We start from the raw sequence: 17,112 nt of genomic DNA on the forward strand, positions 1-17,112 counted from the left end.
CATGGGAGTACCCTCAGGGAAGGTCGTGCTAAGTGGTTGGGTGATGGTACCATTATCTCCATAAACTGAACTAAAATGTGCCAACCACTTATCATCCGGGATGACACAGTCCGTATCTAAGTTAGGTGAGTCAGAGAAATAAGGCTGGTTGATTACGGACCAGAATTGCCTGCTGTCCCGCAAGATATCGATAGAGATTAGATTCTCCCAAGCCTCGTGTTTGATTTTATCCTGTCTGTTCTTAATGGCTCTTTTGAAATCTTTTCTTAGAATTGCAACCACTGCCCTGTCCCTAGGGTTTGCTTTAAACGCATGCGCGCTAGCGGGTTTTCCCACTGCGCGCTGAAATTTCAATAAACCTGCGTTACGTGACAAAGCCAGCTCGTCAAGCGCGCAGCGCAGGTAACGCCCATGACGAGCTGGCTTTGTCACCAGCATCGAAGGGGTTTAGAGCCAGTTTTAGGGATTTGTGGGCTTTTGAACAAGGAGCATCAAACCATCGGCAGTGTTTATTTTCTCCCTTCCTCAGTTTGACCATGAGTTTAGACAAAACTTTACTACAGATCGTTTGAAAGGCATCCACGATGTCATGTCCTTGCGAGGATGGATTGTGGCAAATCATGATCTGGTCATTTATTTTCGGACCAATGTCAGCATAAAAATCACTAGGGACCACATTTGCCCACTTCAGCCGTCTACCCTGGTCTATTGAGCGTAGGGCAGGTCCAGGAATGACCTGTCCCGGCTTAGGGCCTATAGAATCCCTCCATGCCACCACCAAGAGGACGGGATTATGGTCACTAAGGGGGGAAGGAACTGTGCAATAAGAAATAGTTCGGTTAAGAATGGCTGGAGTCACAAAAATGTAATCAATAATTGTTCCAGGCATTGTCCCCTTGAAGGTAGGTGTTCTGGACTCCCCCTTCCTAATCCCTAATTCAAAGAAGTTGAAATTGGCCAAAAATTCTTCCAGTTCTTCACCTGCTTTAGTGTGCTCAAAGTGAGGCTCCTCCTGTCCCGTAGTCTCCATACAATCAATTGGGCCACAACCATAATCACAGGGATGAATATTAAATCACCCATTAACACATATTCATAGTTAGTATGGGTATTATGACTGACTAGGTTTAAAAACGAATCCAGTGCGCCAATATTGTCGCCACCACAATCCTTATTACCGGAGTTATAAAAATTGATAAACAGGGTGCTCTTGGAAGGACTAATTTCCCTTTCTACAATCAGACAATTCGGGGAGTCATATTTAATCTGTTTCAGCGACCCTTTAAGATCAAGTGAAAAAAGAGTCAAAAGGCCCCCCCTAGCTCTACCTGCATGACTTGGACTTGCAGCTACAGCGAAACCTACGAAACCATCCAACCAAAAGCGGGATGAAGTGTCCCAGGTTTCCTGTAGAGCAATAACATTATGTTCTGAAATAAAGCTAACCCAATCAGTGTCGCTCATTTTAGATCTAATACCTGCGACATTCCAGCTAAGGATTTTACATCCTGCTGCTCCATTTGGCATAGCCTATGTCCTTCTGCTGCAACTGCCCTTTCCAACGCTGTATTGGGTGTTGTGATTGGTGCTGTGGTTCCTGAGATTACCCGCCTCAAAGGTTTGGGCTCTCTCATATATATATATATATATATATATATATATATATATATATATATATATATATATATATATATATATATATATATATATATTACATTAATTATTTAATAATTTTAAGTTTTTTAGGTATGTTTAAATTATATTTATTATATTAATTTTAAATGACTTTTAAGACATTAAAAAAAATCGATATTTTGACTGTCTATTTTTTTTACAACGCTATTTTGGAGTCGATATTTTTGTACTTACCTGTTTGAAGATAGAAAATCGATATTCTGGCATTCTATATTTTCTCCACGATATTTTGGCAGGTCGATATTTTGCTCCTCGATATTATGTCGATGATCCTGAAAATGCATTATGTTCTATTGAGTTTAAAATTCCTTGTGTCCGTAACACACTGAACAAGGATCTCTTCTTTGCTTATGTGCGTCTGACGGGTGTGAACAGGAAGCCTAAGGGGGTACAGAAAAGCCCTTTTTAAAGCTTCGCAGGCATCACACTTTTATTTTGGTGGCTGTAGCAGCACACAGAAGCATTCCTGAAATAATTTGAAAGGGGCAAGACTGAGTAGCTTTACAGGTTATACCTGAATGTTTTACCACCAGTCTTTCATTATCCTAATTTTGCTAAAAGGGGTTACTTTGGCTAGAAATACAATCTTATTAGTAAAGCCAACTCAAACCAATGTGGTGCATTTTTAATCCTGAGTTTGTCTTTCTCCAGACCAGACACTCTTAAAATATACTGCCTACTGGTTTAGATGGCACGTTATGCTCATGCCTACACCTTGTAATCCTCATTGTTTTATATAACATTTGCTAGACCTAATTACACACAAACAATTCATTATCTCTGTATAATGTGGGTGTGTTGTGAAGTGCTCTAACTCTCTGCACTGGTATGAGCAGTGCTATAAAACAATGTAACTGCATGTGAGAAAGGCCCCTTGAAGAAATGAGGGGTACTCATGGAGGGTGGTGGTAAGGGAATCCATTAAAAAGGAGGCCCTTGGGGAGCCAAAAAAAATGTTGCACTGAGAACCACCTATGCTAATGCTGGATCTGAAAGAGTGAGTCTGTGATGTCTGTCAATGTGCTGTTTGACGTTAATAGTTGTGTCCAGTTGGGAAGGTGTGGAACTCAGTCTTGACTGTATGGACCTATGGCCTTTAATAGTACATTGCTTATTTTACAATGTCAGTGCCAATCTGTTGCAGTTTGTATTTTTTTTAATGTAATTGTGTGTGTGTCTGCATCTACGCAAAACGCTAATAACGTACGGTCTCCGAAAGACGTGTTTGTTTAATATCATAATTACACAATTGTTTTACAGTACAATGAGATTATCAGGGCACTACCAAGTGCGTTTCCATTTGAGCTCCTTTGCAGCAGTGTCAAGATCTTAGAGTTTCTTGTTGCTCAAATGGGTGTGACTTCTGATATTTAACTGCACTAAGTCTCGCCTTTGATTAAGTTAAATCCATTTGCTTTGCTAATAGTATTGTATAGCAAAGCAAATGACTTTAACTTAATTAAAGGGGAGACCTATTTTAATGCTTGTCTGTAACGTTTGTATGTATATTAGGCAAAACTTCAGTGATTATTTTTCTTCAACAGTGGCGTAATATAAGTTTCCCCAGTTCAGGGGTGCAGAGCTCCAGGGGGCCCCCTCAGCAAAGGTGGCAGGTGGTGAGGAGGGGGCCCCCTCTGTGTACTTTGCAGGGGGCCTCCTCCAGTTTCGATACGCCTCAGCCCAGGCCACCTCCAAAAAATCTATGTGCATATAGGTCTTCCCACACACTCCTATGGAGATAATTTTCATTTATTAACAGGAACATATAGAAACAAAATACTGCTTGTAGCAACAAGATAACAGTGTTTACGTACATTGATATCGTCTGTTGCGGGTAACATCGAGAGAAAGTGACAGGTATGATATATGGTACCTGAACAATGATAAAACAATAAACACATGAATGTATTTTATACAGGAAGACATAATGTCGATAGTCATTCTTGCCGTTTTGTAAAAGGTTGTTTTAAGAGCAATTTTGAACATGTTGAACATTCAGAAGTGGGTGCCATTGGAGATGTCCGAGTATATTGAAGGATGGAACCTCGGTGCAACACAGATGTTTATTTGTGATTCAGAAATTCTACAGGCTGCATGAAAGGTGCTTGAAGAGACATATTGAATGAAGGTTTTAGAGGGATATTATGGGAGCTGCCAATAATGGTTTAATTCTTAGGATCACAGGTTGCATAGGACGACTCTGTTTGTCAAACAACGAGCCAACCCCGTGGTGATTGCACTGGGTTGGGGTGTTCTTAGCGAGCCTTATTATGCCATTTTCCCTGAAACAGAACCCTCGTCAAGGACAGTCAAATGGAAAAGTGTCTCCACTGCACAATGCACATTAACACACAGTTAAGTTTAATTGTGCTGGACATTCATTTCTATATCTGCATATCTGTGACCAGTGTACTGGGAAGGGAGAGGGTTAGATAAATGACCGTAGCTTAAAGAGGTTTGAGTACCTGGCTAGACCAGATCAGAGCACAAAACAAACTATGCATATACTAACTGCACTGGAGAAGTGCAGTGTTGCGCCGCTACCCCAGAAAACCCCCTTTTACATGTGCATTTCTACACTCCTTCCGACTGTTTTTTTTTGTGTAGGGAATGCCTCCCCGAATCCCAGAATAAAGGCAGCACCCTTTTAGCTATTCGGCTGACCTAGCTTTCAGTGAGTTTCAGCAGAGCTGTCATTTTTAAAAATGTGTCTGTGTGACATTTTTCTTTGTTTTCATTGAGTTTCCATGAGGCATTTCAGTGCTCTTATGTGTGGCACTGTGGCTTTCATTACAGGTGGCCTATTTTCTATGCTACATTTATTGCACTCAATCAAATCTGACAGCAAGGTGTTCATACTTTATTGGGTGCAATAATCATGGGCTAATATGAGCTTTGTCTGCAAAAAAGGGGAATAAAATGCAGATTGTAGTACATACTGAATCAAAATTCGCATTTTTTTTATTTTCCAGGCATCCCACTGCCCTTAGCAATATCGACCAGTGTGACCTGCTGAAATTTATATTGGGGATACTGATTTAATTACATCTGGCATTTACTGTGTGCGAACAAACTACCAAAGCTGATAATTCCAATGTTTGCAGTAACCGGAGTTGTCGCACATACTGTAATTATTCAGGTCACTCAAAGGCAGCCCCTTCACTGAGGCGAATGAGCGTCGCCCTACTGCTTTTTCGCAGTGAAATAAAGGAATAATAAAATGAAAATAACTTGACGTTATGATCCTTGTATTTGTTCCTGATGCGGTATCCTTGAAGCGTGGGGCCGAGCTACCCTGACGGCAGGAGCAGGGGGAGTGGTGAGAACACTTTGTAAGTGCGCATGAATTTGTACCCGGCCATCTCGGGCCGGCCAAACATTCATGCGCACTGTGCATGTTCTCCACCCAGCTCTTTTACAGCCTGGGTGGAGAACATGCCCAGGCTCCCACTGCCTATCTGAGCACCGAACCACAGCACTCGGACCAGTCACAATGCTTGTGATTGGCAAAAAACCAGATAGGTAGTAGTGTTCCCTGACTGGGAAATGTCCGCACATTCGTTAAACAGTCTACAGTAACAATGTAGTAGAAGCGTGAAATATAAGTATCCTACTTGGAGTATTGAGTACGGGTGCTAAATTCACCCTAAACACCTACTACCTAACGGTGTTGTGAGCATACCTAGATGTGCATCAATACAAGAAAAGAAATAGGGCTTTAACAGCACACCACTTATTGTTATTCAGTCATTTACATGTATGTTACGTCTATGGGTATGAATAACCCCATTAACTCAACTTTAGAGACATTTTCAACAATATTAATCCAAAATAGAAAATCCAGGACAGTTAGTCATCTTGCTGTTAGATAGCCTTTATTCCAAAATCATTTTCTCCGTAAATAAAACTCCCAGCACATGACTTGCCGACACGTGTTTCGTCTTATCAAAAGACTTTTTCAAGGCTGGAAATGTCAAGATATACACCAATAAATAAACTGTACATGCGCGTATATATATATCCGAACGTAGAACATGGCGAAATCCGAGCCACTTTCACGGCGGGCAGCACGGCAGGGACGCCCCTTCCAAAATACACCAACAAATCCAGCAATACGAATTTCAATAACTCACTGGAGCCGCGGCCACAATTCAAAAGGGTTTTTATTTTCGCAACAGGCACCCGTTGCGAAAATAAACACCCTTTTGAATTGTGGCCGCGGCTCCAGTGAGTTACTGAAATTCGTATTGCTGGATTTGTTGGTATATATATATATATATATTTTTTTACCAGGACCAACTTTTTCTTTAAGAGCATTGTGATACTCTACTAAGGCTTGTCTAAACTTACGCCTCCGCCAGAACAGGGCAACTGTAAACTGTGCTTTGTGGGTAATCAGTTTGTCACCCAGATCCCACAGTAAAGGTAGCAAGAGTATACTTTTCGGGCGACTTACCAAGGATCTTAAAAAGTTGTTTCAGCTATGCCCAAATTAGACAGTCCTGCTTAGCCCCACAGCTCTGCTCCATAGAGGACGCTAGCTTTAGCCTTCATGCTGTAAAACCTAAGTGCTGGGGGAAATCTGCCTAGTCTTCGAGTCCCATTGCATTCTCTAGAATGACATACATTCATACTGCTTTTCTTGACCTGGAAAGAATTATTCTACTCTGTCTAGGTTTCTCCCCTCAAGGGTGAAGAATCCCTGAAAGACTTATGTGGGTTGATGGTCATAGATTTCGTTTTTGCATGGCCTTCTGTCCACACAGAAGACTGCAAAACGATCAACCAAAGTCTGCAGATCATCAGGTCTTAGTTAGACATCAACAAGATGTCATCTGCAAACAAGAACAGGGGAATCTTCCTGCCCACAATCCTTGGTGCGCCTTTCCAAAATCCTGCAGGTAGGCCACCATATCCTTGAGATGCAGAGAAAATAAAGTTGGGGTGAGCACACGTTCCTGTCGCATCCCTTTGTGTATCTCTATACGTCTTGTTAGTTCCCCCAGAGAAACTTGTGCATATGTAACTTGGTGTAAATGTATCAAAATGCTCAATAGTTCAAGGGTAACTCCATTATGTTTAAAACCTCCTAGAGTTTGTTGCCAGGGACCAGGTCAAAGGCAGATTTAAAGTCCACAAAGACAAAATATAAATGGGATTCCTGGAGTACCACTGCCTTCCAGTAAATTGTCATAAATATGAAGACCTGGTCAATAGAATTTGTCACTCCGACAGCCTGCTTGAAGAATCGATAGGGCTTCATGCTCATCTATCCAATTGTTTAGCTTGTTTAGAATTTGCCTGCAAAAAATCTTCTGAATAACATCTATCAGGCTTGTTTGTCTGTAATTTAGGGGTGAGACCCTCAAGCCCTTTTTGTAAACATGGACAAACTCAGCTGCCTTCCCGCTAGGTAGGACCTCTGCGCCCTGAGTAGTGCATTCAACAGTTTGTAAATATATGTGACCCAATTCTCTGGGTTTGATGAGTGAACAAGATCTCCCGGGACCCCTTTCGGCCCTCCTCATTAGCCAGGGTGACGCAATTAATCGCTCTGAAGGTCTCACTCCATTCAAAGCTTAAACATAACAGTTCTATCCACGCGTGCTCTCGTTTGAAGAAATTTTGAATATTGATGATAAAAATTTTGGATTACTGTTGAAAATGTGGAAAAAAGGCTCGAATACAGGTACAGCCCACAATGGCGGTTTAGCTGTGCGTTTCTGGGGACTGGAGACAGTCCCACTTCTGACGATAAATTACAGAAGGCCATTACCTACTTGGTGCCGGGTGCGGTCATACTGCTGTGAGTATCCAAACTCAGCTTGTGCCCATCCACAGTCATCCAGACCCGATGAGACCTACTGGAGTCTCCACTGCTTAGCGAGAGCCCTTGGGGTGCGTGTGGGGGCTGATTGGCACCATTTGCCCTGCAGAAACATGGGCACTGGCCTCACTGACGAGACAGAGGTGGGACAGCCTGCATGTCTCCCCGGGTTACGACCTAGAGGCTACCCTGAGGAGACAGGAAGAAGGAAGGCGACTTGGGGATTGCTCCTGCGCTGGCTTGCAACTGCCACGAGAGAGGCAATGGTGAGGGGTTCTGATGGGTGGTAGGCCTTGGTGCCCTGTAGCAATGCCTGGACGGTAGTCTCTGCAGGCCTCTGGCCGTTGGACGAGCAGTGGCACCCTCGAGGCATCCTTGGGCTGTGCAGGCACCTCTGCAGGTTGAACGTACATGGAGGGGGCTCAGGATTTGGTAGCATCAAAACTGCGGCAACAATGAGCCACGACATACAGAGGACATACAGAGGCCCACATTGCTCTGACTAAGTCGTTGGAGTCTAGTGTTTGCTGAAGGTGCCTATTGAAACTTATGGCTGGCAAAAGTGTAGCACCCATTACACAACCCCTCCCACCACCGCGCAAACCTGCGGACTCCTGCTGTCTGTTCATGGTCCGACATAAGGACATTAAATCCGGCCCCAAAATCCATCATGGACATACTGACCACCTCCTCTACGCCGATGGACCTGATCCGCCTATGGAAACGTCCTTGGAGAGAAACACAGGGATGTGTGACAACATTTTACAAGCAATTCACAACTCAAACTGCCATGGAGCCCCAACTAGGGACGATACAAGTAGAAACTGGTCTGCTACAAGTGGCCCACGCCAAACTGGTGGATAGAATAGACGAAGCAGAAACCTCCTTGACATCATTGTGGCATGCCATGACTTCTATGCTGGACCACTACTTGAAAGACCATACAGGTGGGGATGCAGAAGCTAAAGGCTCAAGCAGAGGGTGCAGAAGGGCGCTCCTGGCGTAACAATATCCACTTTCTGGGTTTCCCTTAGAGGTTGGAGAGCTCTAATATGGAACTATATGTATAGGACTAACTAACTCCACGGTACTGGTGGATTTTGATGTGACCTACTTCCTTTCCACACCTGAGGAAGGCCTGGGTGTGGTTGAGATCCAAGTGTGTTGAGAATCTGCCTGGACCAGAAGAGAGCGATCTGCTGGGCTGGTGTAAGGGTGAGCTTTGTCGCCCTTGCCTTCTCTGTCTGCGGACTCGCCCCTCAGAAGAGCAGGCGGCTACAGAGCGGGCTCAGGTGGTGGCAGTGGTTTCCGTGCTTAGTACAAATCGATATGATATCCTAGCCTGAGAGACCGATCTGAAGTTGGTGGTGGGGACGCCCAGTACGCAGGCCTTGGAGGAGGAGAACTCTGTCACACCAGTAGGCTCGTCATGACAATAGCTGGCAGAACTGTGACTGAGCTTAGGTGGTGTGTGCCCAGGAGGAGCCCTTGCTTCATCTTGTTGGGGGCGGCTCGGGGGGACCCGGATAGAACCAAGAGAGGGACTCTACCAACCGTATTAGATCTTTCCGACATGGGCCTGGTGGAGCCTATCTTGTGACTTTGAATGGTTTTCTTGGCTTGCTCTCCATTAGACTTACCGAAAGGACACTGTTTGCGCACTTCGTCAATGTGTAATTGTTTGACACTCTCAGAAGGTTGTGGAACGATGCCAAGGGTGTGGAAGTTATTGTTCTTTTGCAGTTTAGTGTGTGTCTGTTGGCCTAAACAATGGTGTTGTTCTGAGATCAAACTTTAATCTAGTTTCTGTCCTATCACCAAACAAATGTCAGGATTGTCATGCAATGTGGGGACACCGAACTTTAAGGGTCTCACACAGCAAAACTATTCTAAAGCTTACACAGAACCACAAACTCTTGCTATACACAGCTGAACTCCGTCACAGGCTATACGGACTCAAAAGCTTTGTCTTAGTCACCAGGGCTTGGTTCAAGTCACCAAATGATACACACGTTAAACAGTCCAGCTATCTCTGAAGCTTCCGTTTTTTCTGGTGGTCGCATTAGACACAAAGTTACTCTGATCTTGCAGGCAATCACATTTTAACAATTGAACTGCAGCTAAGGTTTCACAAAACTGACAGGAAAAGTTATACTTCAAGTTGCACAGACCTGACGATCAGTGTCCTTGGACAGTAATACTGTTTTTAGGATAGGCTGCTTCTAAGTCATAATTGATTAAATGAAACTAATCAACCAGGTAAGTAACTCAGGTTAAAATTATTTGACAGTACAAACAAAGCAAGTCTCCACTTGCGTCCAGTGCCTGGTCTTCCCGCTGTCCTCTCCATTGGTTCTCCTGTGCCTCATTTGGGATTGTAGAGTGTTCACCAAAGTCAATCAATCAATCATTCAGTAATCTTATAAAATGCAACTATTTACCTGTGGGGTTTTCAAGGCGCTAAGTGTGGGGGAAAGTGGGTCTGCAGTTCAGTCGTATAGCCAGGTCTTGACGTGCTTCCTGAATTGCGGACATGATGGTGATTGCCTGAGTAATTTTCATTACTTGGATAATACTTTAGACTTGTTGTGGCAGGTGAGCCGAAAACCATCCATGCCCTAGTCATTCAGGCCATGTCAAACTCCACTGTCCATGCTCTTACTGAATCACCCCTTCCGGCCCCCAGGAGATACAGTGGAAGAGGTAAAGGGAGATAGAACTGAGAAGTTTGACTCCGTCATCCTTCTCTTCACAGTAATGCCTAAATTCTGATTGGATTCCCAAATACTTTCAATATGCAAACCAGACTGCAAAACAATTGCATTCTGTGAGATCAATATTATTCTGTACACACTCTGGGATTGCTATATGCTCTGTTTCCCAGTAATACAATTTGAGTAGGATTTATCCACTTTCTTGCGACTCATATGCGCTGCTACTTGCATTCCTCAACTTGCATCTCACCCTTGTTGATTTTGGTCATTCGCTTTCATAGCACAGGGCTGCAGATTTTGGAATTCAACAGGTATAGGAGCCGCAGGCACAGAGAAGTCAGGTGCCCTGCAAACACTCTGGTTTTGAGGTGCTGCAGAGCATACTACAGGATCAGGTCGTTTTATGAAATACTGCAGATTCATAGCAACAAAGGTGCTGCAGGATCCCAGGTGTTTAGTTGTGGCAGGGTTCTTTCATGTGTGTAAGAACCTGTGTTGTTGTTATTGTTACACCATGCACCTCTGCTTTGATCAGTACAGGGACACATTAAATTGAAGGCCATTGCGATGCTATGGGTTGGGTAAAGCCAAACCTCTCCAATGTAAGGGGGTGCTAGTGCTGTGACATTACCTGCTCATTTTCTCAGTGTTAAGGCATTGTTTGATTACAGTAACTATTGCTTAATTATATTAGGGTATGTTTATCTAACTGTGAAAATTGGATTACCATCCAAATTTACTTGGAAAATATATGAACAGTGAGCAGCAGTGACTACTGTAATTGTTTTCATCATGGTGGGCCAACCATCACTGCTCTGCAATGCACATCCACTGTATAGCCCCGTATTAGTGACATAGCAGTCAGGCCATGGGCAGTTGCACTTCTATACACTGCAGAGAAGCAACACATATTCAAGCATGATGATAAAGATCTATGTTTAGCATACTTTGACAGGCAGGGACTTGCATAAACTTTGTATCTTACTTACTTTGCTGGAAAAATTAAGTGCCTTTGTGGTGTGAGGTGATTCTGACAGCGGTTCTTGGGACGTGAAGAGAGTATTTTGCACCAACATTGAAAGGTTGCGGCATGTGTTGTAACAGACAGGAAAATTGGCAGAGGGATGCACTAGATCATCAGCAAGTGGGGTAAAAGTAGATTCACTCGAGCTTGAGTTACCCAATCAGGGCCAGAAAGAGAGCCAGCCACCAGCGCCCCCCCACCTCCACCCCCCCCCCCCCCCCGGTTAATTAGTAACGCCAGGAGAGTGAAGTTTAGTTCCTCAGAAACTGAGCTCTCAGTCATTGTGACAAAAAACCTACCACCTTGCAAACAGGCCCAGGAGCAGTCATTTTCCACTGCATGTGGCCAAGCGGAAGAAATTATTCCAGCAGCCAGAGCGAGGCAAAAAGACTCAACACACAGCTCAGATTTAATTGCATGACAAAGGTGGCTGCTTGCGATGGTGCAAAACAAATGTCCAAATGCATTAGTCCAAACTAAGAAGCATGGCACTTGGCATAGCTGGTCAACTTGTATGTATATCACGTTATAAAAGTGAAGGAAATCAAGTTTTAATATAGAAGAAATGTGACCAAGCGATATTCAAAGCATTGATAAAGTGTTGCAGGGAAGGTGCTGTTGTTGCATTCACTGGACGCATGCCTCTTTTTATCCTTGGATCTGTTAGGTCTTGTTCACCCATGACCTATATATTTTTTTTTGCAGTTCACTTTCGCTATGTGGTATTTCACCCATTTCTGGATGAGATTCTCATTGGGAAGATAAAGGGCTGCAGCCAGGATGGCGTACATGGTAGGTGACAAGTGGCCCACTACTTCCCTGTTCCTCTGTTCACCGGTGGCCCAGTCAGCACAGAAGAAAAAGGTACTTAGTTATGGTAACACTTTTTCTGGTAGCGACTCTAACCTCCGATTGTGAATTTCCTGGGCGCTAGACTAGATCTGAAAACTTTCATAGCAATTCCCCTGTATGTCAATAGGTGGCGTTGTGAGGCCCTGCGTCAGATCCGTCCCGGATACTTGCCTTGATGATGAGGAGACTGATTGATCAGCTGTGCATCAGTTCGAAGGGAGTGCACGTCAGGTAGGTACAAATCAGGTTTAAATTCCCACTGCAGTATCATGAAAGGAGTTGGTGGAACATGTTTTTCATGAAGGGACTGATCCAAATCACAACAGATAGTTGAAAAGTGATAGCTGATCTGGCAAACATAGGAAGGAAGAACGGTAACCATTAACTGTTGCCATATCAAGGTGTTGGTGGGTTAAAAATATATCCAACAACTGTGCGTTCTACGGATGGAACGCAAAACTTTTCCCAGTATCTTGCGTAAATGTATTTATTAGATGCACACCTGGCTTCCAAAATAACACTAATCCTTCAGGAGGCATGTTGAAGACCATCAACTGTCACTTTTCAATCTACACCCATAGTGGTGTAGGTTGTGCAGGTTCAGGTGTAGGTCTCAGCCCTGCTTCTGCGACAGGAGGTCCACCAGAAGGGGCAGCCTGATCAGAGGACAAATGCTCATGGCCAGAATTTCCCGGTACCATACTCTCCTCGCCCAGTCTGAGGCCACTATGATGACTTGCGCCCTGTTTTGATCTTTTCAGCACTCTGGTCATGAGAGATGGGTCAGAAAGGCAAATAGGAGTCCTGAGCTCCAGTTGAGCTGGGAAGTGTCTCCAAGGAAGTACTGCAGTGGGAACAGCAACACTCACAATTCTTGACACACTGCACTCTCTTCAGTGGTGAATAGATTGAACCAGGGTTCCCCACATTGCTGGAATATGCCCTATTCCACCTTCAGGTGTAACTGCCAATGCTGATCTGCTAGGCACTTGCAGCTAAGTTCTTCTGCCCTGACATTTAAAGATCCTGCAAGGTGCTGGGCAATCAGGGAAATGTCCCTTAATGTTCAGCCACTTCCAGAGACCCAGATCCTCCGGAAATAGGACCTGCTCTGCCCTGTTTGTTGCTGTACCACATACCAGTAGTGTTGTCATTGATGACCTGCACCTGTTCCCCCCTTGGAGGAACACCATAAATGGCAAGCAAATCGCTCACAGCTGCAGCAGGTTGATGTGGAGGTGAGTTTCCCTCAAAGACGAGTCCTTTGATCATCACCTTTCCCGGGTGGCCTCCTCCATCATGCAACGATGCATCCAGCAGGGGTGTTCCGTCTGGTTGGGGTAGAGAGAGAGGTCTGCCCCTGGATCAGTTGGGGACAAGCAGCCACCACTGCAGGTCTTTCTCAATCTCCTACAGCACCTGGATGGACTCCTATAGATTTCCATGGCGCTAAGCACACTTAAGAGCCCACTGCAGAGCCTGTGTGTGCCACCTGGTGTGGTTCAGGAGTAGGATGAAGGAGGCCAAAAGGCCCAGAAGCCTCAGAGCTGCTATCACTGAGACCCTGGCCAAAGGTTGAAACATCTGGATCATATTCCTAATGTCCCATACTCATTGAGGTATAAGAAAAGCTCTGAAAAGCACTGTGTCCACAACAGCTCAATTGAGAGAAGTGGTTGTGAAGGAGTCAGATGTTACTTTGGCTAGTTGGTGGAAAATCCTAACAATGTTACCAGGTCGTCTGGTGGTGACTTACGACTGCTTGAGGTAGGCACTGATAAGGCCAAAAGGGAGTATGGAGAATTAAAAATGCTCATGGCCTACTTGAAACCACAGGTAATGCCTCTATGATTGCATAATGGGAGTGTGAAAATAGGTGTCCAGCAGATCCAAGGCCACTTTCCAGTCTCCTGGATCAAGGGCCGACAAAACTTGGGCCGAGGTGAGATCTCAAACTTGTCCTTCCAGAGGAAAAAGTTCAGAGGGTGCAGATCTAGAATAGAACAAAGGCCTCAGTCCTTTTTCAGCACCAGAAAATAACGTGAGTAACTATCAGTCCCGCTGTCTGATGCCGGCATTCTCTCTATGGCTCCCTTGGCCAAGATAGTCTGAACTTTGCCGCATATTAGGACAAGAGGTACTCCGGGAGTTATTGTGGTGTGGGTGGCATGCCCTGGGGATATTAAAGGAAGTGTAAGGAGTAACTGTGTTCCAAGATCTGAAGCACCCTTTGGGCGAATGTGAAGCCGCTCCATCCAGGGAGGTAGAAGGTTATACGTCCTCCCACTAAGTGATCATGAGCTGCTGAGTGTGAATTAAAGGGGGTTTGCAGCAGCTGTGGGACAGGGGGCTGAGGTTTGGATAGATTGCTGCTCCACGGGGCCTGGATGCTGTCTGCTGGACCCCATGTCTACCCCGAAAGGGCTGAGATTCCTGTTGCTGCTGAATCTCGCATGGGTCGTGCCTCTGTTGGTGTCTCTGCTGAAGCATCGAGAGAGTGAAATTGCTGGTGGGACAGCCATACCGGCAGAGCTAGGCCTGGAGAGCAAGCAGTAGTCTTGCTCTCTTTGAACTCTTGTAGGGTTGTGTCCGCCTGCTCTCCAAACAGCCAAGATCCATCAAGGGGCATACCCAGCAAGGATTGTTGGGCGTCCTATGAGAAGCCCATGGGGTAAATTCATGCATAGCACCGAAGTACCACTCTGGTCTTGACTGCCCTACCCAAACTGTCAGCTGTGTCCAAGCCTGAGCGAATTGAGTATTTTCCTGTGTCCTCACCATCCGTGATAAGGCCCTGTCACTGTAGGCTTGGTCAAATGTAATCTAGGACAGCCAGCAAGATGTCAGCCACCCTGTCCCACAACGCATGTGAGTACCTGCCCAAGAGGCAGGTACTCACATTCAGACCTCGGTGCAAGGCTGGCAGAAGAAAGTATTCCCTTGGGAAATATCTCCATCTGTTTTGGGAATCGCAGGGAAGCTTTGGAGGACCTCAGTGAGGATATTCACTTTAACTTCCTGTGGGCAGAGTAAGGTTCAAAATCTTTGCCGACCTCCTAATCACCGGGGCGAAGGCGGCAGATTCATCTATTCACAGAGCTGAGTTTGGAGATGAAAGGCCAATATCTGTAGAGGTGTCCAGACCACTGGCATCCTGTAAGTCATCAAAGCTCTTGCCTTCATCATAAGTGGCATTGTCCTCTCCAGTGTCGTCCTCATCATCATATGGATTTTATGTCTCTGGGTGTGATGGTGTCATGTTTGGGTCCTTGGTATTAGTGGAAGATGGGTCCCAGGGTAACAGTATTGGCCCTCTTTCAGCATCAGTGATGTCGGTGCCAGCGTTGAGACATGTGCTTGTAGCATCAATCGCAGAGCTGAGCTTGGTTTGGGATGTTGTGCTGGGGCTGGTGTTGGGAGATCCGAGCTTGAAGCAGATGCCAGCCTCCGGTTGAGTTTGAGTAGCACAACCTGCAACAAATCTGCTGGCACTAACCCAACTGGGGACCACCTCGGACACTAAGGGCCCGAAGGTGCTCCAGATGGACCCAGAGGCGTACTGCCGATTTTATCCATGGCTTCTCTCCACTCGCAGAGCTGCTGTGGCATCACTGATCCAATGGTATCGGGAGAGATCAGGAGCTCAATCATTTCCGATGCGAGGAAACAACTGCAGCCTCAAGGTACCCAGGGCATTGCATGACTCCCAATGATGGCGGTATGACAACGGATACTCATGCTTGGATTACCTGTGGTTTTTATTTTAATTAACTTCCCTGACCCCTGGCGAATCCAATGGTGACCAGTCGTGAGATCGGCCTTAGGAGCCAGAGCGCGTCTGCACGCATTGACTTTGACTGGGACCCTTTTCTCTACTACTTGCAGAGTTCAGCGATTTTGGCTTTTCCAGTTGTGGATGGGCTTACAGTTCAACTTTGTGCAGCAGTCACTCAACACCAACTCATGTTTGGAGTTGAGGCACCAAAGAACAAGTGACTTGCCTTCAGTAACGCTTTTTCTGGTGGATACAGTATCTGCCAGTGGATTTCTCACCTTATGAATATCCCCTGCGCCAGCATTCCGTGGAAATTTTTACCCAGCTCTCCACGCCTACGAGGTCGTCACAATGCCATGGCTTCGCACGCGGCTGCACATGACGTCACCGGAGCCATAAGAGGACCACATCGGTGTGATGACGTCAGTTCCACCCATTTTTTTCCGTGCCACCGAGGCAAAACGGGCAGACCGACCATAGAGACAATGCATACATAGTACACAAAATCCACACTAATACACTCCGTGTAAATTGAAATAAGAAAGCAAAGAACGCTCACATCTCAAATAAGTCCACATATAGACATAATAATAAAGTATGACTACATAAAATCATCAAAATAACCAATAACTCCTTTTTAAGGTATAAAATGGTGGACAACGGGGAGGTGGGTGGGTCAGTGAGGAATCCACAGGCAGATACTGTATCCACCAGAAAAAGCGTTACCGAAGGTAAGTAACTTGTTCTTCTGATGGATACATCTGCCTGTGGATTCCGCACCTTATGAATAGATTCCCACAGCAGTCCAACACCCGGAGGAGGGTGTCCACCCTTCTATACCAAAAAGAATTGCACAACAGAGCGTGCAAAATGGCCGTCCCTCCTCACCTCCGAATTCAGGCAGTAATGCTTCGCGAAAGTGTGGAGAGAGGCCCAAGTTGCGGCTTTACAGATGTCCAACACAGGAACACCCTCGGACAAAGCAGAAGTAGATGAGTTAGCCCTGGTGGAATGAGCTTTAATGCCTACAGGAGGCTCCTTACCCGCCAGGGAGTAGCATAGCTTGATGTACAAGATGATCCACCTGGATAAAGTGGGCTTGTGCACTTCCTTGCCCTTCATACGACCAGCATATCGAACAAAGAGCTGATCATCTTGACGGAAGTCCTTTGTTCTATCCAAATAGAAACTAATCGCCCTCTTTGGATCCAAACTATGAAGCCTC

At 45.3% G+C, this 17,112-nt stretch overlaps 1 protein-coding gene across 1 annotated transcript in view; it reads left to right on the plus strand.

Annotated features, from left to right (window-relative positions):
• POLR3H (RNA polymerase III subunit H) overlaps positions 1–17,112 on the plus strand; it is a 103,798-nt gene that overhangs the window by 48,379 nt on the left and 38,307 nt on the right. Inside the window, exon 5 of the mRNA XM_086963501.1 lies at positions 11,966–12,052. Within this exon, the coding sequence (XP_086819627.1) occupies positions 11,966–12,052 (87 nt within the window). The remainder of the gene's footprint in view (positions 1–11,965; positions 12,053–17,112) is intronic.

Source organism: Lissotriton vulgaris, chromosome 1_1 (genome assembly GCF_964263255.1).
Source record: "Lissotriton vulgaris chromosome 1_1, aLisVul1.2, whole genome shotgun sequence".
NCBI classification, from domain to species: domain Eukaryota; kingdom Metazoa; phylum Chordata; class Amphibia; order Caudata; family Salamandridae; genus Lissotriton; species Lissotriton vulgaris.